Raw genomic sequence first — 24,138 nt, forward strand, 5'->3', positions numbered from 1 at the left:
GCTGCATAAATGTTCTCAAGTACATTCTACATATGCTGTGTGATTTATTGTTTTTAATTGTATATTGCTTGTCTTTTTGTTACAAAATACTGTTGTACATCCTATCAATATCTGATTAAAAAATTGTTCCAAAAACTTTTTTGCAGTCAGATGCTACAGTTGAAAAAAATCATTTTTATTCTCATTAGTCTACACTCAGTAACCAATCATGACAAAATGAAAACAGAATTTTAGAATTTTTTGTAAATTCATAAAAATATAAAAATGAAATATCACATTGACATACAGTCATGGATGTAAGTATTGGCATCCCTGGAATTTTTCCAGAAAATACATCATTTCTACCAGAAATTGTTGCAATTACAAATGTTTTGGTATACATGTGTTTATTGCCTTTATGTGCATTGGAGCAACACAAAAAATCAGAAGGAAAAAAGACACAATTGACATAATTTACACAAAACTCAAAGACAAAACTATTCACACCATTTTAAAATTGTGGGTAAATCATTTTATTTCAAGCATGTGATGCTCATTTAAGCTCACCTGTGGCAGAAACAGGTGCTGGCAATCTAGAAATCACACCTGAAGCCAGTTAGAATGTATAAAAGTTAATTTTGTGTTGTGTGCCTGTGTGTGTCCCATCAAGCATGAAGAGAAAGAAGAGCCCAGAATTGTCTGAGGACTTAAGAAGCAAAATTTTGGAAAAATGTGAACAATCTCAAGGTTTCAAGACCATCTCCAGAGATCCTAAAATTCCTTTGTCCAATGTGTGTAATATAATCAAGAAGTTTATAACCATGGAGCTGTGGCTAATCCCGGACGTGGCCAGAAGAGAAAAATGGACAAAAGAATGCAACGCATGATAGTTGGAATGGTGGATAAAAATCCTCAGTCAACTTCCACACAAATTCAGACTGTCCTGCAGACTCAGGTAGAGCTTTTTGGAAAAGCACGTCATTCTACTGTTTACAGAAAACAGAACGAGGCCTACAAAGAAAAGAACACAGTACAGTCAAACATGATGGAGGTTCAAGGATGTTTTGGGGTTATTTTGCTACCTCTCTTGCACTGGGTGCCTTGACTGTGTGCAAGGAATCATGAAATCTGGAGACTATCAAAAAAATTTTGGGCTGCAATGTAAGGCCTAGTGTCAGAAAGCTGGGTCTGGGTCAGAGGTCATGGGTGTTCCAGCAGGACAATGACCCCAAACATACCACAAAAAGCACCAAGAAATGGTTGGAGACAAAGCTGGAGAGTTCTGAAGTGGCCAGTAATGAGTCTGGTCTAAATCCCATTGAACACCTATGGAGAGATCTCAAAATTGCTGTTGCAAGAAGCACCCTTCAAATCTGAGAGACCTGGAGCAGTTTGCAAAAGAAGAGTGGTCCAAAATTCCTATTAAGAGGTGTAGGAAGCTTGTTGATGGTTATAGGAAGTGATTGGTTTCAGTAATTTTTTTTTTCCAAGGGTGTGCAACCAAATATTAAGTTGAGGGTGCCAACAATTTTGTCTGGCCCATTTTTTGAGTTTTGTGTAAAATTGTGTCAATTTTGTCTTTTTTCTTTGGATTTTTTTGTGTTGTTCCAATGCACATAAAGGCAATAAACACATGTATACCAAAACATTTGTAATTGCAACAATTTCTGGTAGAAATGGTGTATTTTCTGGAAAAATTCCAGGGGTGCCAATACTTTCGTCCATGACTGTAAGTGTTCAGACCCCTTGCAAAACCACTTGAAATGTAGCTCCCATTTCTCTGGATCTTTTGAGATGTTTCGGTACATCGATTAGAGTCAGTCAACATGTCATAAATTAAATTAATCGGACGTGATTTGGACAGGTCTCTCGAGGAGTCGTAACAACTGACAATGCATATATGAGCAAAAATCAGGCCATAAGTTTAAAGGACACAGTGGCCTCCATGATTCTCAAATGGAAAAAGCACAACCAGGACTCTACCAAGAGTTGGTCACCCAGCCAAATTGAGCAGGCGGAGGAGAATGGCCATAGTAAGAGAACATGATGGTCACTCTGACTAAGCACCAGAAATCCTGCGTAGAGGTGGGACATAGTTCCAGAAGGACAGTCATTACTGTTGAGAAATAAAATGTATTATTATTATTAGTACTTCTGCAGTCCTACACTGATCTGGGCTTCATGGCAGTGTGGCTGGATGGAAGCCTCTCCTCAGTGAAAAACACATGAAACCCAATTAGATTTTGCAAAAAGCTCCAAATGAAAGCCAAAAGTAGTATCAGTGGCCTCTGGTTTTGCTCAGCTGATAAAGCAGGCACCCGTAAACAGAGGCTACAGTCCTTGATTCAGTACTAGCAGGATCAATCCCCACTAAATGTACCGTGTTTGAAATTCAGCCACCAGGGGGCTCTCAACCAAAACAATATCACAACATGCTGAGCAAAGACCAGCGCTGCCTGATCATCTCTGCTTTTTTTTATACTGAGGACTCTGTTCAATAGAACAGGTCCTCATAAGGCCTATTTACTCAACAGAAAACCCATGTTTTGTTTTCATTCATAAATTTCTCACTATGAGGGAAGCATGCACTTAAAAAAGCCCTTCCAGGTTTGTGCTGGAAGCAGATATACACTATAGTGCCAAAAGTATTCACTCACCCATCCAAATAATTGAAATCAGGTGCTCCAATCACTTCCATGGCCACATGTGTATAAAATCAAGCACCTAGGCATGCAGACTGTTTCTACAAACATTTGGGAAGGAATGGCTCGCTCTCAGGAGCTCAGTGAATTCCAGTGTGTTACTGTGATAGGATGCCACCTGTGCAACAAGTCCAGTCGTGAAATTTCCTCGCTCCTAAATAATCCACAGTCAACTGTCAGTGGTATTATAACAAAGTGGAAGAGATTGGGAATGAAAGCAACTCAGCCACGGAGTGGTAGGCCACGTAAAATGACAGAGCGGAGTCAGTGGATGCTGAGGCGCATAGTGGGCAGACGTCGACAATTTTCTGAAGAGTCAATCACTGCAGACCTCCAAACTTCATGTGGCCTTCAGATTAGCTCAAGAAGAGTGCATAGAGAGCTTCATGGAATGGGTTTCCATGGCCGAGCAGCTGCATCCAAGCCATACATCAACGAGTGCAATACAAAGTGTGGGATGCAGTGGTGTAAAGCACGCCGCCACCGGACTCTAAAGCAGTGGAGACGCATTCTCTGGAGTGACAAATTGCGCTTCTCCATCTGGCAATCTGAATGACGAGTCTGGGTTTGGCGGTCGCCAGGAGAACAGTACTTGTCTGACTGCATTGTGTCAAGTGTAAAGTTTGGTGGAGGGGGGTTTAAGGTGTGTGGTTGTCAGGATTGGTAAAAACTCAAAAGGGAAGGACTCAAATGCAAAGGCACAAAAAACTATTTAATTAACTAAAAATGCAAAAACTACAACAAGGTGCTAACAAAATCAAAATGCACAAAAAGGCCAAAATACTAAACCTAAAGATCACCAAAAGAACACGAGGGAACACTGGATGAAAATCACAAGAGGTTACACACAGGGGAGTCACAGGCAGGATATGCAGACGAACTGACACAGACACAGGGAGACCCAGAAACTAAATAGACAGGGGGTGATTAGACACTGGGAGACAGGTGAGGCCAATGACACAGGTGAGGGAGAACAAGACACAGGTGAAGGCAATCAGGGTGGAGGGAAAAACACAAGGGCAGGAAGAAAGCCAGAGGACACACACGAGGAGAAGAAAACTACAAAATAAAACAGGAAACACTGAACAGGAGCACGTGGAACACATGGAGGGAAACTGACACAACTTGAAACTAAAGACAAGGGAACACAGGAGGTAGAAAAACAAACATAAGGAGCACCAGAAACCCAAGTAACTAAAAATTAACACAACTAAACCCAAACCATGACAGTGGTTGTTTTTCAGGAGCTGGGCTTGGCCCCTTAGTTCCAGTGAAAGGAACTCTGAATGCTTCAGCATACCAAGAGATTTCGGACAATTCCATGCTCCCAACCTTGTGGGAACAGTTTGGGGATGGCCCCTTCCTGTTCCAACATGACTGTGCACCAGTGCACAAAGCAAGGTCCATAAAGACATGGATGATAGAGTTTGGTGTGGATGAACTTGACTGGCCTGCACAGAGTCCTGACCTCAACCTGATAGAACACCTTTGGGATGAATTAGAGCAGAGACTGAGAGCCAGGCCTTCTCATCCAACATCAGTGTGTGACCTCATAAATGCGCTTCTGGAAAAATGGCCAAAAATTACCATAAACACACTCATAAACCTTGTGGAAAGCCTTCCGGGAAGAGTTGAAGCTGTTATAGCTGCAAAGGGTGGACCGACATCGTATTAAACCCTATGGATTAAGAATGGGATGTCACTTAAGTTCATATGCGAGTCAAGGCAGGTGAGCAAATACTTTTGGCAATAAGGTGTAGAACGTGCATGTGCACTGGAATGTGCCACACACACAGGTGTGCAATTTCAGAGTATTTCCACCTCACTGTAAGACAAATCAGTAAAAAAGTAGTTTAAAAGAGTGAGTTGTGTTAATTTAAAAATCCATGCATAGACACATCTATGCAATCATACCAGCACTTTAAATAAACAGCTCAAGGGCTTTTTTTATTAAATTGCGCTGTTTATGTTGTTTGGTCTCTTGGTGTCTGATTTTATGTACATTTTCATTTTCATTATGTACATGCTTGATGTACACCTTATGTACAGTGGCTTGCAAAAGTATATCTCTTGAACTTTTTCACATTTCTTCATGTTACAACCACAAACACAAATATATTTCATTGGGACTTGATGTGATGGACCAACATAAAGCAGTGCATAATTATGAAGTAAAAGGAAAATTATACATGGCTTTCAAAATGTTTTACAAATAAAAATCTGAAAAGTGTGGTGTGCAAAAGAATTCAGCCCCCTGGAGTCAATACTTTGTAGAGCCTTTCGCTGCAGTTACAGCTGCAAGTCTTTTGGGGTATGTCTCTATCAACTGTGCACATCTAGAGGCTGAAATTTTTGCCTATCCTCTTTGAAAAATAGCTAAAGCTCAGTCAGATTTGATAGAGAGCGTCTGTGAACAGCAACTTTTAAGTCTTGCCACCGATCCTCAATAGGATTTAGCTCTGGACTTTGACTGGGCCATTTTAATGTGTGAATATGCTTCAATCTAAACCATTCCATTGTAGCTCTGGCTGTATGTTTAAGTCGTTGTCCTGCTGGAAGGTCAACCTCTGCCCCAGTCTCAAGTCTTTTGCTGACTCTAACAGGTTTTCCTCCAAGATTTCCCTGTATTTGGCGCCATCCATCTTGCCATCAACTCTGATGAGCTTCCCTGTCCTGGCTGAAGAAAAGCATCCCCACAGCATGACGCTGCCACCCCCATGTTTCACGGTGGGGATGGTGTGTTCAGGGTGATGTGCAGTGTTAGTTTTCTGTGCCTCATGTTTAGGCCAAAAAGTTCAGTTTTGGTCTCATCTGACCAAAGCACCTTCTTCCACATGTTTGGTGTGCCCCCCACATGTCATGGCAAACCACAAACGAGACTCCTTATGGCTTTTTTTCAACAATGGCTTTCTTCTTGCAGCTCCTCCAGAGTTCCCATTGACCTCTTTGTTGCTTCTCTGATCAATGCTCTCCTTACCCGGCCTGTAAGTTTAGGTGGATGACCATTTCTCTGTAGGTTTGTAGTTGCATCATACTCTTTATATTTTGGGATGATGGATTGAATAGTGCTCCATGAGATGTTCAAAGCTTGGGACATGTTTCTATAACCTAATCCTGCTTTAAACTTCTCCACAACTTTCTCCCTGATTTGTCTGGTGTGCTGCTTGGTCTTCATGGTGCTGTTTGTTTACTGATGTTCTCTAACATAAGTCTGAGGCCTTCACAGAACAGCTGTATTTATACTGAGATTAGATTACACACAGGTGGACTCTATTTACTTATTAAAAGACTTCTGAAGGCAATCGCACTGGATTTTATTCACTAGTGTCAGACTCCAGGGGGCTGAATACGTTTGCACACCACACTTTTCAGATTCTCCATTTGTAAAAAATTTTGAAAGCCATGTATAATTTTCCTTCCACTTCACAATTATGTGCCACTCTGTGTTCATCAATCACACAAATCTGAATAAAAAATATCTATGTTTGTGGTTGTAATGTGAAGAAATGTGGAAAAGTTCAAAGGGTATGAAAACTTCTGCAAGCCACTCTATACACCATCAACCTGTTGGGGGACTATGGATGGAAATTAGCCTATGGCTACACATTTACATGTCCATGTTCATTTATGTGCGCTGTCCCCTACAATAAGGATATTAAAGAAAAGATAATTCAGCTCTTTTTTTCTGAGGTAATAGAACACAATTTTAGTTTGAAGTTAACAGTACTCGATCTAGATTTTTTTTTCATTGTACTGGAATTGACAATCATCCCTTAATCTGTATGGTTTCCCAGAATGCCTTTGAGCATTTGACACTTTTGCACCATGAGTGAAGTTACTTCCTCAGTCAGAGAATTCCTGTCCTTGCATGAACTTAAGCACAGCAAGGATGATGCACTGAACTCCATGGAAGAGCACTTTCTAATTCTAACTGCATCTTCAGCCATAGTTAGTCATAGCCAATTAGATTGGCTTACTTTGGGTAGCATGATTATTGAAAATTAAATGACATGCAACATATGGAAAATTGCAGTGGATGATAAACATGTAAATAATTTTATATTTCAACTTGAGTCATACAAAAAAAGAGTATGTCATTAAAATTTTAATGCAGTCAGTTTTGACTTTTTTTTTAACATTTTCAATTTGTTCAGTTTTACAGTGCTCATTATAAGAAGTATGTGAACGTAGCCATTAATATTAATCATGTTGTTTGATCAGTTCAGAAAGCATAAAGAGCTAAGCTTCATGGCTTGCCTCATACCACTCCCATTTGATGGTTTGATGTCACTTTATGACTCCTCTATGGTTTTTAAGACAGTCCGTCGATTTGATTCATGCTTTCAGCCTTTTGAGAGCATCTCTGTCACACCGCCAGCAGCTCTGCGGTCCTAAACCACACCAGATGGACCAGCAGCCGTATCATCATCCAGCAGACTGTGGGGATCTAGACGACCTCATGTGAAGATTTGAAATGATCCCGAAGTAAACAGTATAACATCTACTTGGTTCTGACATTACACACTACTGTCAAATGAGGCTACAAGGGGTACATTTTCCTCATCTTTTTTAATCTTTGGTCAAAGAAATGTAGAGAAAGGAATTCTCATAAAAATATTGAGTTATTCTCAAATGTGATGGAGCTGTGATGTAAGATCTCCCCTACAATGATGACATTTGGGAAAAATTGTGAAAATTGATGCAATACTTCACCTCAGATCACTTCACTGTACAGAGAAAACACCGTAGTTCACCTGGGAAGAAGGAAACATGTTTTGAATGCACCTGAAGGTCCTCAGGAGTAGGAAAAGCATTTGGTTTGTTTCATTTGTCTTGTAAATGTGACAGCTTACAAACTCTTTTAGGGATCTTCTACAAACAAGGTCTACAAGGTCAACATAACATCTTTGAAGGATCTTTCTCTACCTTTGCACAAATACCCACTCTGACTCAAGGATGAACAGATCAGTTATTAGAGGTTACAAGTCAGAGGTCAAGGTTCTCAGTCCTTATGTTTGTCACCTGATGGTGAATGCCATATCTGCCTCCCAGCCTTTTTCTTGACTCATTATTTATATTCACTACTTACTGTATACATTACAGAGAAATATGACTTCACAGCAGTAGAGTTAGTTTATTTTACATGAGAATTTGGCACAGTTATCACCAGACTATTACGATCTGACATGAGTCAATCTCAAGATGCTGCTGTTGAAAGCTCTAAAGCAGTGATCCAAAGTGTGGGCCGGGGCCCACTGGTGGGCTCTGGGGGTACTGCATGCAGTTGGGTCACAAGAGGCCTTTTACCTCAAAAGCCATAAACATAATTTTGATAATTAGAATCAAGTTTAAAATGCTCATGAACTACTTGAAGGCATATTGAAATACTTCCAAGCAGTATTCTGTCCAATGTACAGAGCAGATGTCATGGTTTCATCGGTGTTGAATCAACTGGTGGAACTCCATTAAACATTTGACTTTGCTGCATTAAAGTCTCTGTGAAAAAAAACAATCTTTATTTTAGGTATGTTGTATGATAGGCCACTTTGTTATGAACCACCAGGCTGAATTGAGTAATGAAAAACATTTGAGTTTATAAAATGTAGCTTCAAACTCATGACAAATGAGGCAGTAAAATGCACTGGGAGGGTGTGGGCGTGTCAGCTGAATGAGGTGAAGCCACGCCCACTAATGAGAAATAGGATCCTTTCAAATTCTAAAAAAATGCTTCTGATCAGAGCGCAGCTCCCTGGCTCAGAAGAAACAGAAGTTGGGGAATAAATGTAATGTTTTATGGCACAAATCTTTCTGTTTCTATTTTTATTTAATGACCCGTACGCCACTGTTAACCTTTTTGTCATGGTTGTGCATTTTTGCCACTATTTTGTCCCTTAACCCCATTATTGCTATTCGATCTGAGGACAGAAGTTTTAGGTCTGAACTACATTTTAATTATTTGTATTGGTTAAAATTAATTTATAAATATTGTACATCAAATAGCCACAAAAATCCAATAACATACATCTCTAAATCCTGTATGTATGATTATTAGGGAAGAACAGGGTTGGTGGTCACACTTTTTACTCCATTGTGAACTGCTCATCATCAAAGCATCTTTTAATCATCATTCCTACATTAAATGGAAGCTTAAGGTGTTGGCTTGAAATGTGCATCCTTCTCATTTTCCAACTTGTTGTCACAAAGAGGTAATTAACTATCAAAGATACTCTCACAAATTGTGAAAACCAACCCCATCATGGGCATGGTTGTCAAACATGGGGTTGTTTGTCACAATTTTATTTTAATGGGAAAAACCTAAAAAAAAATGGCAGGAAGGCAGAGCTAAACTTGAGACCTTAATTGCATTGAAAAGTTGACAAATACATAACTTCATCCATCTTAACTATGGCTGTCAAGATAAATCAAATTAATCACAATTTATCATGGTCCACAATTAGTGCATTATTTTTTTAAAAATTGCAATTAATCACATGCTTTCTTGTCATTTTCAGTACACTTCGGTTAAGGCATGTGAGTCTCTCCCTGCAGCCACAGTGCTGTAAATTAAATCCACCACTGCTCTTTTATTTCTCATGTATCTTTAAAAAAAACATGTATGGATAGCCCAGTGGACAAGTGAGTCATCTGAACCTTTTTCATTTTCTTTTTAATGTTCTCTTATTTTATTTCTAATCCCTAACAAGTTCCTTTTTCCACATTTAAGTTCATGTTAACATCTTTGATTTTACAATTAAAGTAGCTCTGTATCTAAACGGGAAGTCAATTACCCCTGGTGTAAGACAATAGAGAAATGACACAAATACAGTTTTTATGCAAAATAGAGGAATTGAAAAATGCAATAAAAGAAGGGTGCAATTAACGACAGAAATCTGTGATTACAAATCTTAATTTTGTGGCATCTCTAATCTCAGCATAAAATGAGCAAGGAGCATGAACAGGAACATCTTTAGGCCAGCCTATAGGCCTACAGCAACATAAAGAACCAAACAAATGATAGCCTACTTTACTAGACTACACACAGACAACAAACCCCAAGTGGGATGTCTTGCTAGCATCAAGGCTAACGATCATCTAACGACTGGCTAGCTAGCTAACAAAAATCAAAACTGTCACTTTCTCCTCACACTTTTTACGAGTAACTATTATTTTGTTATAAACCCACTGTGTAAAAGTCTAGAAGAAAAACACTGAGGAGATGAATATCTAAAGGTGACTTAAAACACAAAAAGTCCTCTCACCTCGAGTTCAGCTGTCCTATTCCAGAAAAGACTATATCTGTGAGCTCTGATCCCAATTCTGGAAATTTCCATACCAAATTCTGGCAGACAGCACCTTCTGGTGGCGAGATATGGGTGTGACAACCAACCTGTGTGACAACCAACACCATTGTCCCTTCTGCATAATGTTGATGATTAATTTCACACAATGATTGAGTGATGAAACCAAACTAAGTTATTTCCACTACTTTATTCACAGACAGATTTCATTGGCAGACAAAATATACAGCTGAAAGTTGGTTTTGTTTAACTAACATACCATGTTTTACACTACCATTACAGTAGCATTGACTTTAATCCATAGTCTGGACTAAGGCTTTAACGTAGTTTTACAAAACATTCTAACAGTGCCGTTTTTCTCATATAGATAACACATGCAAGGGAAACAAGGATGTTGTTTAAAAGGATTCACAAAGGCAATGATTTAAAGTGAGTAAAAAAGCTCATGACAGTAAAAAGAGAAAAGCTGATGAGGCTTTAAAAGTAACTACAATCTTCACTCATTTCAATAAGATACCAACATGTGAGTGCAATCAAATGCCTGATGCAACCTGTTCTTACACCTACTTAGAGACGCAGGGAGTGATGCAAGGATGCCACAGGCAGGCAAGAGAATAAATATGCAAGCAAGCAATGAGCCATTAGCAGTTAATATTAAAAAGAATATAAGGTAAACTTAATCTGAGAGTAAGGTTAGCTCAAGAAGTTCATGCTCTGTACAGATGACTGATACTAAGAGACACCTCCTGTACAGGAGAAACTACACAAGTACAGTCAACTTGGCAACACATGGAGATAGTCATCTCCCTAAACGACAGCAACAGATCCCCAGAGGAGGAGCAGAGGCGTTAAAACTGTGTTCATTATTGGCTTAAAGACTGTGCTACAAGGAAAATCCCGTGATAAAACCAGCAGCTTAGTATTGCATCACATGTCAGAGAAAATATCACCTACGGGAGATAGAAACTAAAAACAACAACGCATCAAGAAGGCAGGGAATACATAAAAAAAACCCTTTTACAAAAAGACAAACTAAAAGAAGTAAAGTGCGACTCAGACAAGATCAGATCCACAGGAGGATGCTACAGTGGCTGGGGTAGTGACGGAGATGTGCCTTTTGGGTGGGTGGGGTGACACGGGTGACCGCCGTGTTTACGCTTCATCGCAGATAACCGTCTCCACCACAAATGTATTCTCAAAGTGACGGATGTGGTGGCAGTCCTTCGTCTCGCGCTTGTTGATGCCTGCGAGGGAGATGGAGTGAGAAAAAGGGTAGATCAGTACCGTGACTTTGGTGCTCGCTGACCTGCAGATTTTACCACAACTATTTTAACACATCCTCGCCCCTTTAACCCCCAAATAAAAACAAAGGGGCCTAGTCAGTCAGGACAATTGTTTTCCTTTTATTGTTACCATTGATCCCTTCATCAGACATGACTTACGTCTACGGGTGACACGGCGGCTCAGGCGGTACGTGTCTTTCCCATTGCACAGGCGGTAGATAAATGGTCCCAGCTGACGCATGTTGTGCACTTTGCCAGTCACGACCATCTCCTCATGGATGATGTAGGTCTGAGGCAAGTATGTTCCCTTCTGTGGGAGACAGGAGAGCAACAACAACAAGCTCAGAGGGCAGCATTTAACAACAGAACACTAAAGGGCAGAGCTGCTTAAAAAGGAACTACACATGCTAGTTTATACATCGACTGCACAATGTCAAACTCTGTGGGAAATAAGGAATAGAGAGGAAGCTTTAAACCTTATCTTTTGTGCTTGATCCTCCCTGTGAGAGTGCATCGTATGATGCAAAAGATTTTTCTTTTTCAACACAAATGACTCAGCAATTCAACAAGCAGACAAGCAAGCTCACTCAGAGAGTATATTTCCAGTCATAATAAGCTATACTTAATCTAATTATGAACAAGTCAAGGGAGAGGATGCTGTGTACATCACAAAGACAAAAAGGAACTACAGGGAGTGCAAATACCAGCTCTGTTACACAATAGCTTGACAGTGTTGACCTTTGTGGGAAAGTAGAGCTAGAAAGTACAAAAAAGGAAGCTATGATTAATCTTTGTGATGTGAAATCCATTTTTGTTTAACCCTCCACTATTAGACTGTATATCCTCCTTCACAGAGCATTTTTACACTCAGTTGATGGTGAACAAAGTTAAGGCTTTTAATTAAGTAGAAACAAAAACTATCAGAGCAAGCATGCCATCATATTAACTGTATCATATCAAATACAACCCAAATTCCAAAATAGTTGGGGCACTGTGAAAAATGTTAATAAGGACAAACTGCAAAGATTAGCAAATCTCATGAACCCATATTTTTTATCCACAATAGAACATAAACAACATATCAGATGTTAAAACTGAGACATTTTACAATTTCATGAAAAATATTTGCTCATTTCAAAGGTGATGGCATCAACACATCCCAAAAAAGTAGGGGCAGGGCAACAAAAGGCTGGAAAAGTACATGGTTCTTATGACAAACAGCTGGAGGAGCATTTTGCAACTAATTATCAAATAAATCTGCAAAGGGTCAGTTACATGAATGGGTATAAAATGAGTATTTTAGAGGGGCAGAGTCTCTCAGGAGTAAGGCTGCACCAATCTGCAAAAAAAACTGCATCTAAAAATTGTGGAACAATTTCAGAAATTTGAAATTGACTGAGACAGAATGGAAAACTGTTCTGTGGTCAGATGAATCAGAGTGTGCAATTTGCGGGTAAAACCATGAACACTGTAGAAGAGAGGAGAGTCTGGTTTTTTTTAGATTATTTAGTTTTGTTTTTTTTTTTTACTTTTATTGGACAGGACAGCTGACGAAAGACAGGAAATATAGGGAGATAGAGGGGGAAGACATGTATCAAACATGCACCAAGACCAGGACTCGATCCGGCAACCAGTGAAGATTAGAGCTAAATTGGCGCTGAGAAAGTACTCTGTTCTGAACAAGCATTTGTGGATGTTAATAGCCTATAAAAATGAGATCTCCACATCTTTATTACCTGCCTGAGACATCCAAAAACCAGCTGCCTGTGATCTGATGAACTGAATCACAGGCAACATCATTAGATAGTCAGTTTAGAAAGCTGCAAGTGTTTGAGTCTTAGGGCTAAACTAACGTCAAACAGAATGATCTGTTTAATGATACTGAAGTGAACAACTTTGTGTTTGTTGACCAATTAACAGACTCTCAGTTTGCACTGATTTATAGCTTAGTGTTTTACTGACATCTACCCCATGGCAGTGGTTTAGTAATTCGTTAAAAAACATCAGACATAAATCAGTCTTGTTGCTGCTAGACTTCTTTGCTCTGCTGGGTCGTATTAAGATCTCAGTAGTAATTGATCTCAATATGGTACCATTGATCATACCATCTTAATAAGTTGTTTTTCTAATTAGGTTGTCATCCCTGGCACAGCACTTAAATGGTTTCTCTACTATTGCCTCTGACAGAAATTTAAGTGTTCATTTAGACAACAATGCGTCTTCCTCTGCTCCCGTTTTATGTGGCGTTCCACAAGGGTCTTTACTGTGCCCGATCCTTTTCTCCTTGTACATGTTACCTCTGGGTAATCTTCAGTCTGTTTGTACTACATCATACCATTGTTATGCAGATGATACGCAGCTTGTTTTTTTCCCTTCAAACCAAATAATCTCAACAGTCTTAGCACCCTTCATGACTGATTATCCCCAGTTTCTAATTGGATGCCACATAACATCCTTCATTACAACCCAGATAAAACAGAGATCCTCATTATCAGCCTTTGTTATGTTAGCAAGAAAATCACCCAGCATCTCAGTCTCTATGCCAGCAACAGTAAGTCCACCTCCAAGAATCCTGACATCCAGATTGATAAAACCTTTAACTTTGATTCTAATATCACCAAACTAGTTCAATCCTGTGTTTTTCAGCTAAGAAGTAAAGCCAAAATCAAATGCATGCTTACAGCTAAACATACTGAACTTCTAACTAAATCTTCTTTTAGTTAGCCTACTGTAACTCCCTCGTCTGTGGCATAACTCAGTCCTAACTTAGCAGGTCTACAATTAGTGCAAATGCTGCTGCTAGGTTACTGTCCAAGTGGTCACACTCTCAGATCACTCTTCCTCAGAATATCAAGTCTGCAGATTTCATTGTTTCTTTAAAACTCTTTTTATAGGTCAGCATTTTTTTATAAAGGTTGGAGGTTATGTATTTATGTATTACTTATTGTTTGGATGTTTGTATGAATCTAGTGTTTGTCAGACTTTTATATGTTGATTTCCTTATCTTTTTACTCCTTCCTTGAAAAATATTCAGCTCTACATTGGCAAACTAAAATGTCACTATCTTTACCAGTTTAAAGCAGAAGATGTCTTTAAGGCTGCAGTCGTCTTACCTTGACATTGATTAGAAGCTCCCAAAGGTTGCGTGGAGGCATCACGATGGTGGTGTTGAGCTCTATAACGTAGCACTTGTCCAGAGCGATGTCATGGTAGGCAGTTAGCCCCTGGAAAATAAAACAGTTTATTAAAAATGCATTAAACCCACTTTGTTCTGTTTTTAATGTTTCAATTTTTCTTATTTGGCTGATGCTTCTTGCAGTAAAACTGGAATCATTTACGCAAAATAAATGGAGGGGGTATTGGAAAAATCATACGTCCATATTTGTGGTTTGTCCTGAAATATTTCTCTGAATACTGTTTTAACTGCCATAGGAGTTTGCAGGGATCTTTAAACAAATCATGCAGCATTTCAGTGTGCTGCCATCTTCAAATACAGGGACATCAGGAAACATATAATCATTTTAAAATATTTTTTAATAAAACCTTGGTAGCAAGAGACATTCTTAAAATGGTGCTGATAAAGTAAACATTAAATTTTATCTATAAGCAAGATGAAACCGTTACAGCATTTCAGCATGCTGGTGAAAGCAGTGGCCATGATTACAGCCTCAAAAGCCTTAAATCATGGCTGTAAATAGTGGCATAACACTGCATTTAATTTTTCCCTTTCCTTCATTTTGACAGCCATTTTAAACCAACCCCGTGGTGTGTTATTTTTAGGAAAGATTGCCCTGTTTACTGCATTCTGACTTCTCCGTTCAGGCTGTGTAAGTCAATGTGTGTGTTTTGGTCCTCACTCTGTGGAAGTCATGGATTATATCAGCAGGGTCACTGCCTCCGAAGTGAGGCACAGGCACAGTGATTTTCTCGTAGTTTTCAGCCAAGTAGATGCCAACGTTCTCCTCCAGCTCCTGACGCCCACGCAGGGGGGCGTACACAGAGTCCTCGTACCGCACCCTGCAGTGGAAAAGGTTCTCCTCGGGGATCTGCACGCACACATACGAACAAGAATCCAGATCAGCACAGCAGCTGCAACAATAAAAACAATTCTGCAGAGATAGCCTTCATATACAGCTTCGACCTCAACAAATCAGGGGACTTTATTTTTTGGTTTGGATGTTGACAAATCTGAGACTAAGGCTGAATAATGTACAGATCAGATTTATGATAAATCAGTTATTGGATTAGTCTCTTAGCTGTTAGCTACTGTAAAACTTTAATTAATAGTGTTGACTTTAATTAATTTCAGTCTATGGGGGTTTAGCACAAACTGAAGCTTGGTCTGTTGGGTCTAAACTCAGAATTATAGTCTTTAATCTTTTTATCTGCACGGATCCTTTTTCTCCTATTATTAGACTGATCCATGTTCTTATTCTGTTATTAATTTTTCAGGCCTAATTATACCAGTATTTATTTTTGATCTTGTTTTTTTTTAGCTTGTAACTGTATCACTGTGTTTTTCAATTATGTTTTTATGCACAAGCTACCCAAACCAATTGTCTTGAGAGGGATTAATAAAGATGTTTGAAAGTAACTGGGCTGAGAAGCTGCCTATCTTAATGTGGATAGCAAACCATGAAAACTGACTCTAAAGTCATAACCTGGTTCAGACTAGATTTTGCTCAGAGTTACAGCTTAAAATCAGCTGAACAATATATGCAATAACTGTAACCTGGGAGCATACTGCAAATATTCATTTTAAGAAATGTGTTTATGAAAGCTCTGAGAATCATAACATTGCATTTGTAATATCACAGAATGGAGGCATGCATCGACAGAAACACGAATGGAACATACGTTACTTATATAACATTGCAAAGCCTGATCTATGCCCTCTATGCAAGATTTACACTTTTAATTTCAGCTGATAAAGACACAGCATCATAAGAAAATAACAAAATGTGGAAATCTATTTTTGGTCCTATTTTCCTGTAAAGTGCATCTACCATGGCTCCATTTACATTGAAAAGCCCACAGTATCAAAACATCAGCATTGCACAGCATCCAAACTGCTGTATTGACAATGTCCTGCAAAAGTTTTTCCTTTATGCTGTGACAATCTGTGATGCCCCTATTTACAATTGCTTGCAAGCTGAAATAGGGACTTTCCTTTTTGTTTGACGGCCTTTATAAAATTTGATTAGTCATATATTTTTAAATTTGCAAAGTTAGTGGATAGGTCAGATTCCATTGTTTTTTACAACAGTTGGATTCATCTTGCAAAGCTTCAATTTGAAATGTTTTTTTCTCCATCAGGGAATGATCAGACCAATCAGCACCATTTCATTAGGACTAGGCGGTAGCTACGGGTGTGGTTCAGTTTTACTGCAAGCCTCTTAACAACGGCAACTTGTGAAGAGATAAGCTTGTATGCACCTATAGCCGTGGTTTTATCAGAGTTGGACTGCATTCCTTTATTGGAAGAAGAGCAAACAACCAAACTAAAAGCTTTTCTTGTAGTTTTAGCTTCTCTGGCTCCACTGATAGTGAAAAGCTATAACACCCGCCAGTTAAGCTTGTGTTAACTTCACTCCCCAAGGTAGCACCAGCCTACTACTTGATGTGTTTTGTCACTCTGATTGGCTCAAAAGTAATGAAATTTGTCACCCTCTTAATGTTTTACATAGGTTCTGTCCTTTCCAAACACGGACATCTGTTACCTAGATGGATGTGAAATTTATAACCCATGTAATAAATATGTGAAACAGTCAATCTGAAGTGCCAGGTTAATGTATTACGGTAAAAAAAATATTGAATTAATATGACAGTTTGCCTAAATGCAACAGTTATTTCCACAGTTTTTTATGAAGTAAAGGGCCATCAGACCTAATCATAGCCCCTGACTCTACTTCTTATTCAGCATCTGTATAATTTTGAAGTGTAAAAGTTATACTCTGTGCTGTTGTCGTGTTAGAAATAAATGAGAGGCATTAATGGTTTAGAGAATGATAAAACCAGCTTATTGATACAAATATGCATAAAGACTAAAGTAATTATCTGCAGTGTCTCTCTTCTTTAGTGCAGCAGTGGGGGCAATCTTTCCTGTAATTAATGTTGTGTAGGCCTATTAATCATCCACTCTCATTGTTTTATTCTGACAAACAGCTGGTGGTCATCGTTTTTAAGAGGTAGGAGAATCTAATGATGCACTAAGCACCCACGCTTATGTGAGAATGCACACAGCTTAAAGCAGAGAGCCTGAGTTAATAGATAAAGTTAACAGCTAGGGATGTTCCTATGTGTCTAGTTCCACATTTGGATAAATGCTCATCTAAACTGTGTTTAACTGACTAGTCTAAAGAGATTAAAATACTTAGAAAACAGTCAAATTCATCTCAGGGTCACTGTGTTAACCACACTGTACAGAGTTTAGCAGGCTCACATCACACTCGCTAACATTAGCAGCTTGCTCTGCCAGTCTTTGTTCCGCTTTGTAGATTGATATTGTGCTTTGATACATGGCCTCTTTCTCACTCTTTCTCTTTCACTGCAGTTGAGTGAACATGAGTTCAACCCTCAACAGCCTACATACCACTTTATTTCCATTTATTACTTAGAGCTCAGACAGAGGCAGCGGCAAGCAGCAACCTCCGGTCCTGAAAAATGAAGCTAATGCGGAAGTGCAAAAATTGCAATACAGCACGTGTCCACTTGAGGCTGGCTGCAGGAACACCATACAACACGTTAGAAAGCTGTTTTTAAACTAGAAATAACTGGTTTACAGCCTGGTTCAAAAAAACAAACATGTCTCATTAGCTAATGTCTTCATGTGCTCTCACTGTATGGGGGTGAATTTTTTTTGTACCATAGTCATTTCCATTTTATTTAGGAAAAACCTTACTGCGCAATTATTGGCGCATCTCATTTGACTGACAGATAGCTCGACAGGCAGACGCTACACTTCTGTCTACCAGAATGCTAGCTAGCTAGCTAGCTGACAGGAAGTCGAGCTTAGTGGGCGGGCCGTTAGGTTAGTCCAAATTTTGGTTGAGACAGTGATTTCAATACGTAAGCCGCTTATTGTAATCAAACGGCTGATGTCACACAGGCTTTGTCCAGTTCTTTTTACAGTCTATGGGCAGCGGCCATTCACTGAAGCTACAGCAGCCTCTAGAGGCGGAAGGTTTATCACAGTTTACAAGAGCACTATAGGGATTTCAAGCCCATTTTTATATAAAAAAATAAAGACAATTAGTCTAACCGACTCGTAAATCTCACACCTTAATTTGATAAATCAATTCAACCCTTTAACAGTGTGCATCCCTATTCATAACCAGCTTCATAGTAACAGTTATCCCTAAATTTTTTTTTCGAGCCAGCAGACTCAAAAAAGACTGGTTCTTCAGACCTCAATTATCCAGTCCATAAAACAAGAGTCAATGGCAGAACAAGCTGTTTTGCCAAAATTTGGCTAATTTTTCATTGGTGAAACCCACACACTCAGCTCTGCTGCTCATCCAACAAATGCATGCTCCTTACAAATGTGGCACCATTTAAAAAGGAAATAAACAGTCTCTCCAGCAGTATAAGATTATTTAGCAAGAAGCACTGTTACAACAAAGACATAATCTAGCAAACACATATTTTCTTACTTTTTGTGTTAAGTTTATAATAATTTTTCAAAGCTCAAGACATGATTTTATTGTACAAATTATTTTAAATATTCTACACATATTTGAAGGTGTTTACAGCCCATCAAAATTAGATTTCTATTTCACATTTATCTGCTTGCAATATCCAAAACCCAGAAATTTGCAATTTGATTAACTGAACTGCTGGTAACATTATCAAGCTGCTACAGCTCAGTTGAGACAGCTGCAACCTTCATCAGTGATGTTATAAAAACAGTTTTGTTGCATTGCATCTTTGGTCTCAGCTGGACTTGACATCCAATCTGCACCATTTTTTATATGATGTGCATGGTTTGTGGAAATTCTATAAATGATATTATCTTTAATGCTGTATGAGTCAATGATTGATTGGGTTAAAAAAAGTAAAGATAACTGCAATAATTGACACTATCAAATTGTAAAACTTGAAGTATAGCAAAACAAATGCAACTAAAAGCATACTGTCTCAGCCCTAATGCTGGCCTACATCAATCACTTGATATAATTGTGGTTATAATCGGCTCTTACATGAGGTATAAAGTAGTAGTGGTAGACATAAATGGAGGCAAGGACCAGACCAGCCATGAACACAACAAGGCCGAATGTCAGGCAGCACAGGCCGTTCAGGGGGGACTTTTTGGGCCGGAGCGGCAGGACCAGCTCATCCTCATCCTGGAAAACAGACATAATGTACATATTACTCCTGTGAACAGGCAAAGAAAAGCAATAAGAGCATCAAATCCATCTTGATTGTGAAGATCTGCTATAAAGACCTGAATTGACTTACTGCATAAACTACTTACATAGATGCTCACAGATATAGAAATTACTCATTTTAAACATGAACTAGCAGCATGAGGCCAAGCTAGAGGAAGCACTTTGATAGTGAAAGCTCGTCTGAGAATGTGGGTGAGTAATCTTCCCGAACGCCTCCAGTCTCACGGCCCATCTGACGGTGCCACGCGTCCAACCTGTGTTGGCAGGGTGGCACTACACACAGACAGCCGCTACTCACTGACTGCTGTGAGCTTCCATTTATTATAATAATGACTAACAGAGAGAGTGTCAGTGTGTACTGTAGCTGTGTGGAGGAGTGGTTCCTGCAGGTAAAATTATCTCTTGAGAAGGAGGCTCTATAAAGAAACAATGGACGCTATTCTTAGCAGGAAATAGGAGGATGAAAAGCTATTGTGAGGAACTTCAGAGGATGATGACAATCCTATCTGAATATGTTGCATCATTTTAAAAAGGAGAGAAAGGTTGGAAGTGTTACTTTTAAATTCACAATATCTCTCAAGAAGAGTGCAGCATAGTTTGCACTTATAAGGTAACAAAACCCAGACTTTTAGCTGAGTGCATCTACTCTGGAGTTCTATAAATGCTGTCAGAATGTCGTGGTCAGGGCTGTGAGGATGGAGAAGACACGCCTACTCAACCCTAAACAACAGCCCCAACATCATGCAGTTTATGCAGCTTTTGTGGGTTTTATCATTGGTCATAATGTCATAACCATAATGTCCACACATACCAAGAGCCGTCTTAGCATGAAACTGTTGTATATGCTTCCGAAGAATATATGGCAACCTTGTTCAAGAAAAGCATGATTCATTCCTGACTTCTGGGAAAAGAGCTACACACAATCCCAGCCAGCTGTTACCTTTGAATTTCCACATTTTGAAGCTCCTATTTTGAAGGTATCAATCGTTTAAAAGTGGGCAATCACTGTTAAACTCTGTGGTAACTAAAGCTGGCCCCAAATGCAATACCTATGTCCAGATCAGCCAATAGGACAACTCAATTGCAGTGACTGGTTTCATGGATATTTCCAGCAAGAATTTATACTTAAACACTAAGAGTTGGATTCAGAGCTGATCAACAGTACTACTAAATATCTACATAGGTTATTAGCTGAAAAAGTGGTCTTGGGGTTTCAAAGAGTAATAACTAAACCCTCAGACCACTTTTCCCCTCTGCCCAAGGTACTCTGGTTCCAGGTACATTTATGTGCATCACCATGCTTGAACACAGCGTTCGTTATGGCCAATCCATGCTTGGCACAGAAGTCAAATAAAGATGCACCACTCATATTCAGATCTAGCGGGCCATTCCTCCCAGCCAGAGAGGCTTGTGATTATCCCCACACCCACCCAGCGTCTCTCATCATGGACAATTCTGGAGTAAAAGAGCATCCAGTTCCTCTCCAGGAGTTTGGTTCCAGAGCCAGTGCTGAGCGTAGAGGCAAGCCTACCCATGTATAGTTGGCAGCACTCCACCTCCCACAACAAGAGGTGACGTTGAAAATGCCAAAAACCAGTCAGACCTGTGGGATGCCTAGATGTCCATCCTTGCCCTATTTGCATTGCACCAAACCCCTATGCTTCTCCCTGCAGACAGTGAGCTCACAGGGTGATGGCTTGACGTTGTTTAGTAGGGCTGAGCTGGACTGAGCCCTATGGAGAGAAGCCTGTCCACCAGATGCTTGCATCATGCAATCCCCCTGGGTCTGGCTCGAAGCAAGCATCTCAAGGACTTTGATTCATGACACTCTAAAAGCAGTTTTTGGAGTTCCAGGGTAGCTGCACCTTAGCTGAAACTCCTGGGTTTGGTTCATCTTTGAGTAGTGTAAATCTTGATGTGCAGTGCTAATTTCAGCTGATTCAGTCAGGAACTATGAGCAGCACAACTCACTTACAAGTCACGTCGACTTCCAGCCTGATCGTGCCTTGTTTCATGTGAAGCGTGGATATGACAGCTGACCACAACCAGATAGGCTACTTGAGACTGTGACAGTTTGACTGTACACTATCTCACAGTGAGAGCAGAGCAGCCAGCAGAATCCCCAACTTTGAGGCATTTTTTTCCTTTTAAACTGTCAGTTTCTTAAATCACCATGGAAACAGAAAGGATGCCTTTTTGATCGTCAAAAGCATGAAAACAAGTAGATAGATATGAATTCCACCTGAGTATGTGAGACTTTTCAAAGAAAACTTCATTGACATTTGTCACAGTCCCTTTTGACTTCACTCGTATCATGTGAACACTCAGGTTGTGCTCAACCATCGAACAGTACAGTGTGAGCACATACGTCGTGCGTGAGGGTCGTGCATCGTAAATGATTCAGTCGCACAGTGTGAGCTGACATTACCTAATGACTATGGTAGAATCAGCTCGACACCCAGCTTAAGTTCATAGCTCAGTGTTCTGCTTTCAGATAAAACATTTGGTAACAGAACACACATTAGGACAAGGCGCTAACTGTGATTGTGTGAACACACTTCTGTGAGACTTTGTGTTCTCCCACCCCACTGACAGATACAGTTTAAGACTTCTTTCACACCAGCTGACAGGGTGACACACCATGAGGCCTATCATTTGCCTGTTCAATACATTAGACTAGTGAGCAGACACTGGCTCTATATTATACCCCATCTATGCACTCCTGCAACACTCACTTAAAATGCATGTCTTCTGTCCTATTGAGATTTATTTTCAAACATGGTTCATCATCCTGAGGACAAGGTCATGTATCTTTTATAAAGGCTGAGCTGATCTGAGAACGATGCCGCTGCTGCAAAGTTGAAGACTCCACTGCTCCTCCTCCATCAGAGCTTTGAAAAATAATCTTGCATGCGCTGCAAGCACCAGCATCCCATCTGCCATTTTGTCTAAATGTCATACATTTCTTGCATCCAACCTTTTCACAACATAGTAAGTTAGTGAAATAAAACATACAGGATATATGTCACATCCTGAATTGAAATAATCATCCGAGGCAGTGAAACTACTACAGCTAAACATGGACAAATATTAACATTTACAACCTGAATTGGCTTATTTTACTGCAATCTGCAATACAAAAATATAGAGCATACATGTTTAAAGAGATGCAAAAAGGGCTTCTTGTGCACGTGAAAACCATCACAGAAATGACATGTTTTGTTTGCAAGTAAATGGCGATAGATACTGTCAAAATGTCCAGCTGCTGTTCATGGCTGTGCAGGTGCATGAGGCTGCCCTGCAGACCAGGCAGGCAGGCAGGCAGCAGAGCCTGAGCTCAGCAGGAATCACATTACACTGTGTCAGGGCAACAAAGACGAGCTTTATCATACAGACACATAACAATAGTCGAGGCTTTACTCACCACTGGATGAGGAATGAGGATTTCGGTCTTGTCGCCATCATTCTCCTTCTCCACTTTCTGTCCCGCGACAGACTGGAAGCTGATCTTCACCATGGCTCGGTGTCAAAATCTGCCTGTCTGTCCTCCTGTCTGTTTGTCTGTCTGTCTGCAGGTGTCCTCGCTCTCCGCCTGTAGTCACAATAGCTCAACACCTTTCCAGAACAACCCCTCACCTCGTTGTCAGCTCGTCCTCTTCTCACCACTGCTCCGCTATCTGTTTTTGTTTCATCCAACCGGAAGTGTGGGCTTTTATTTTTTCTATGCACCGTTAAAGGAGTAGTTGGCTGCTTTCTGCGCTGAAAAAGGAACGAAATCCGTTTTTGAAAAAACAAAGTAGAATTAGCTGGTGCTTTTTAGTGCGAAACTGAACGTTAAATTGTATTTTTAAATACAACCATTGATTCTAATTCAGTAAAACTAGAACAACAGCTTGTTATACTGCGATAAAGGTCTATATGCAATGCATTTTAAGTCCTACCTTTGGTTAATTTTATTTTTCTCTGTACTCTAATTTTGAATGGTCTACACATCATGTTTAATGTCTTTATTTGTTTGATGTAATATATATTCAGAGCCGGTTTTAGTTATTTGAAGGCCCCAGGCAAACTGAACATTATGAGGCCCCTACTCATTAAGCCAAAAGCAGTCATAGCGAGGGAATATAATATTTTGAAGCATCTCTTTCCGAGTAACAAAGCCAGAAAACTATAGGAGATAGCTTCATCTCAGGGTGCCACAACTTGTGAAAAGAGCTGGCTTAGTAAAAAGAGGGTCAGTGGTGCTTCCGTTTTGGTCTTGTTTTTCTATTAAACTGAAAGAGAGAGACAGAGAAGTCTCTAACCCATTGTGCCCCTTAATCATTTCAAATATTAAATGATTAAGCTGAAGAAAATATGACAAAATCTGCCATCAAGGATTTTCATCAAGTCATCGATCACACACCATGTGCAGACCGAAGCATAAGATCATAAAAGTGGATATAATCATCTTTGATTACTGGAATTTCTGTTTTTTGCAAGACATAAG

General features: G+C 39.7%; 1 protein-coding gene across 1 annotated transcript; it reads right to left on the reverse strand.

Annotated features, from left to right (window-relative positions):
* Positions 1 to 10,150: 10,150 nt before the first annotated feature.
* Positions 10,151 to 23,329, reverse strand: LOC121516368 (integral membrane protein 2C-like). Its single transcript, XM_041797632.1, has 6 exons — positions 23,074 to 23,329; positions 19,461 to 19,604; positions 15,120 to 15,308; positions 14,376 to 14,486; positions 11,422 to 11,572; positions 10,151 to 11,223 (listed from the first exon to the last, which is right to left on the reverse strand). Exons 1-6 carry the CDS (start codon positions 23,164 to 23,166, stop codon positions 11,132 to 11,134), a joined length of 780 nt encoding a protein of 259 aa, XP_041653566.1. The 5' UTR covers positions 23,167 to 23,329; the 3' UTR covers positions 10,151 to 11,131.
* Between the last annotated feature and the right edge of the window lie 809 nt (positions 23,330 to 24,138).

This window comes from Cheilinus undulatus, linkage group 2 (assembly GCF_018320785.1).
Source record: "Cheilinus undulatus linkage group 2, ASM1832078v1, whole genome shotgun sequence".
Classification (NCBI taxonomy): domain Eukaryota; kingdom Metazoa; phylum Chordata; class Actinopteri; order Labriformes; family Labridae; genus Cheilinus; species Cheilinus undulatus.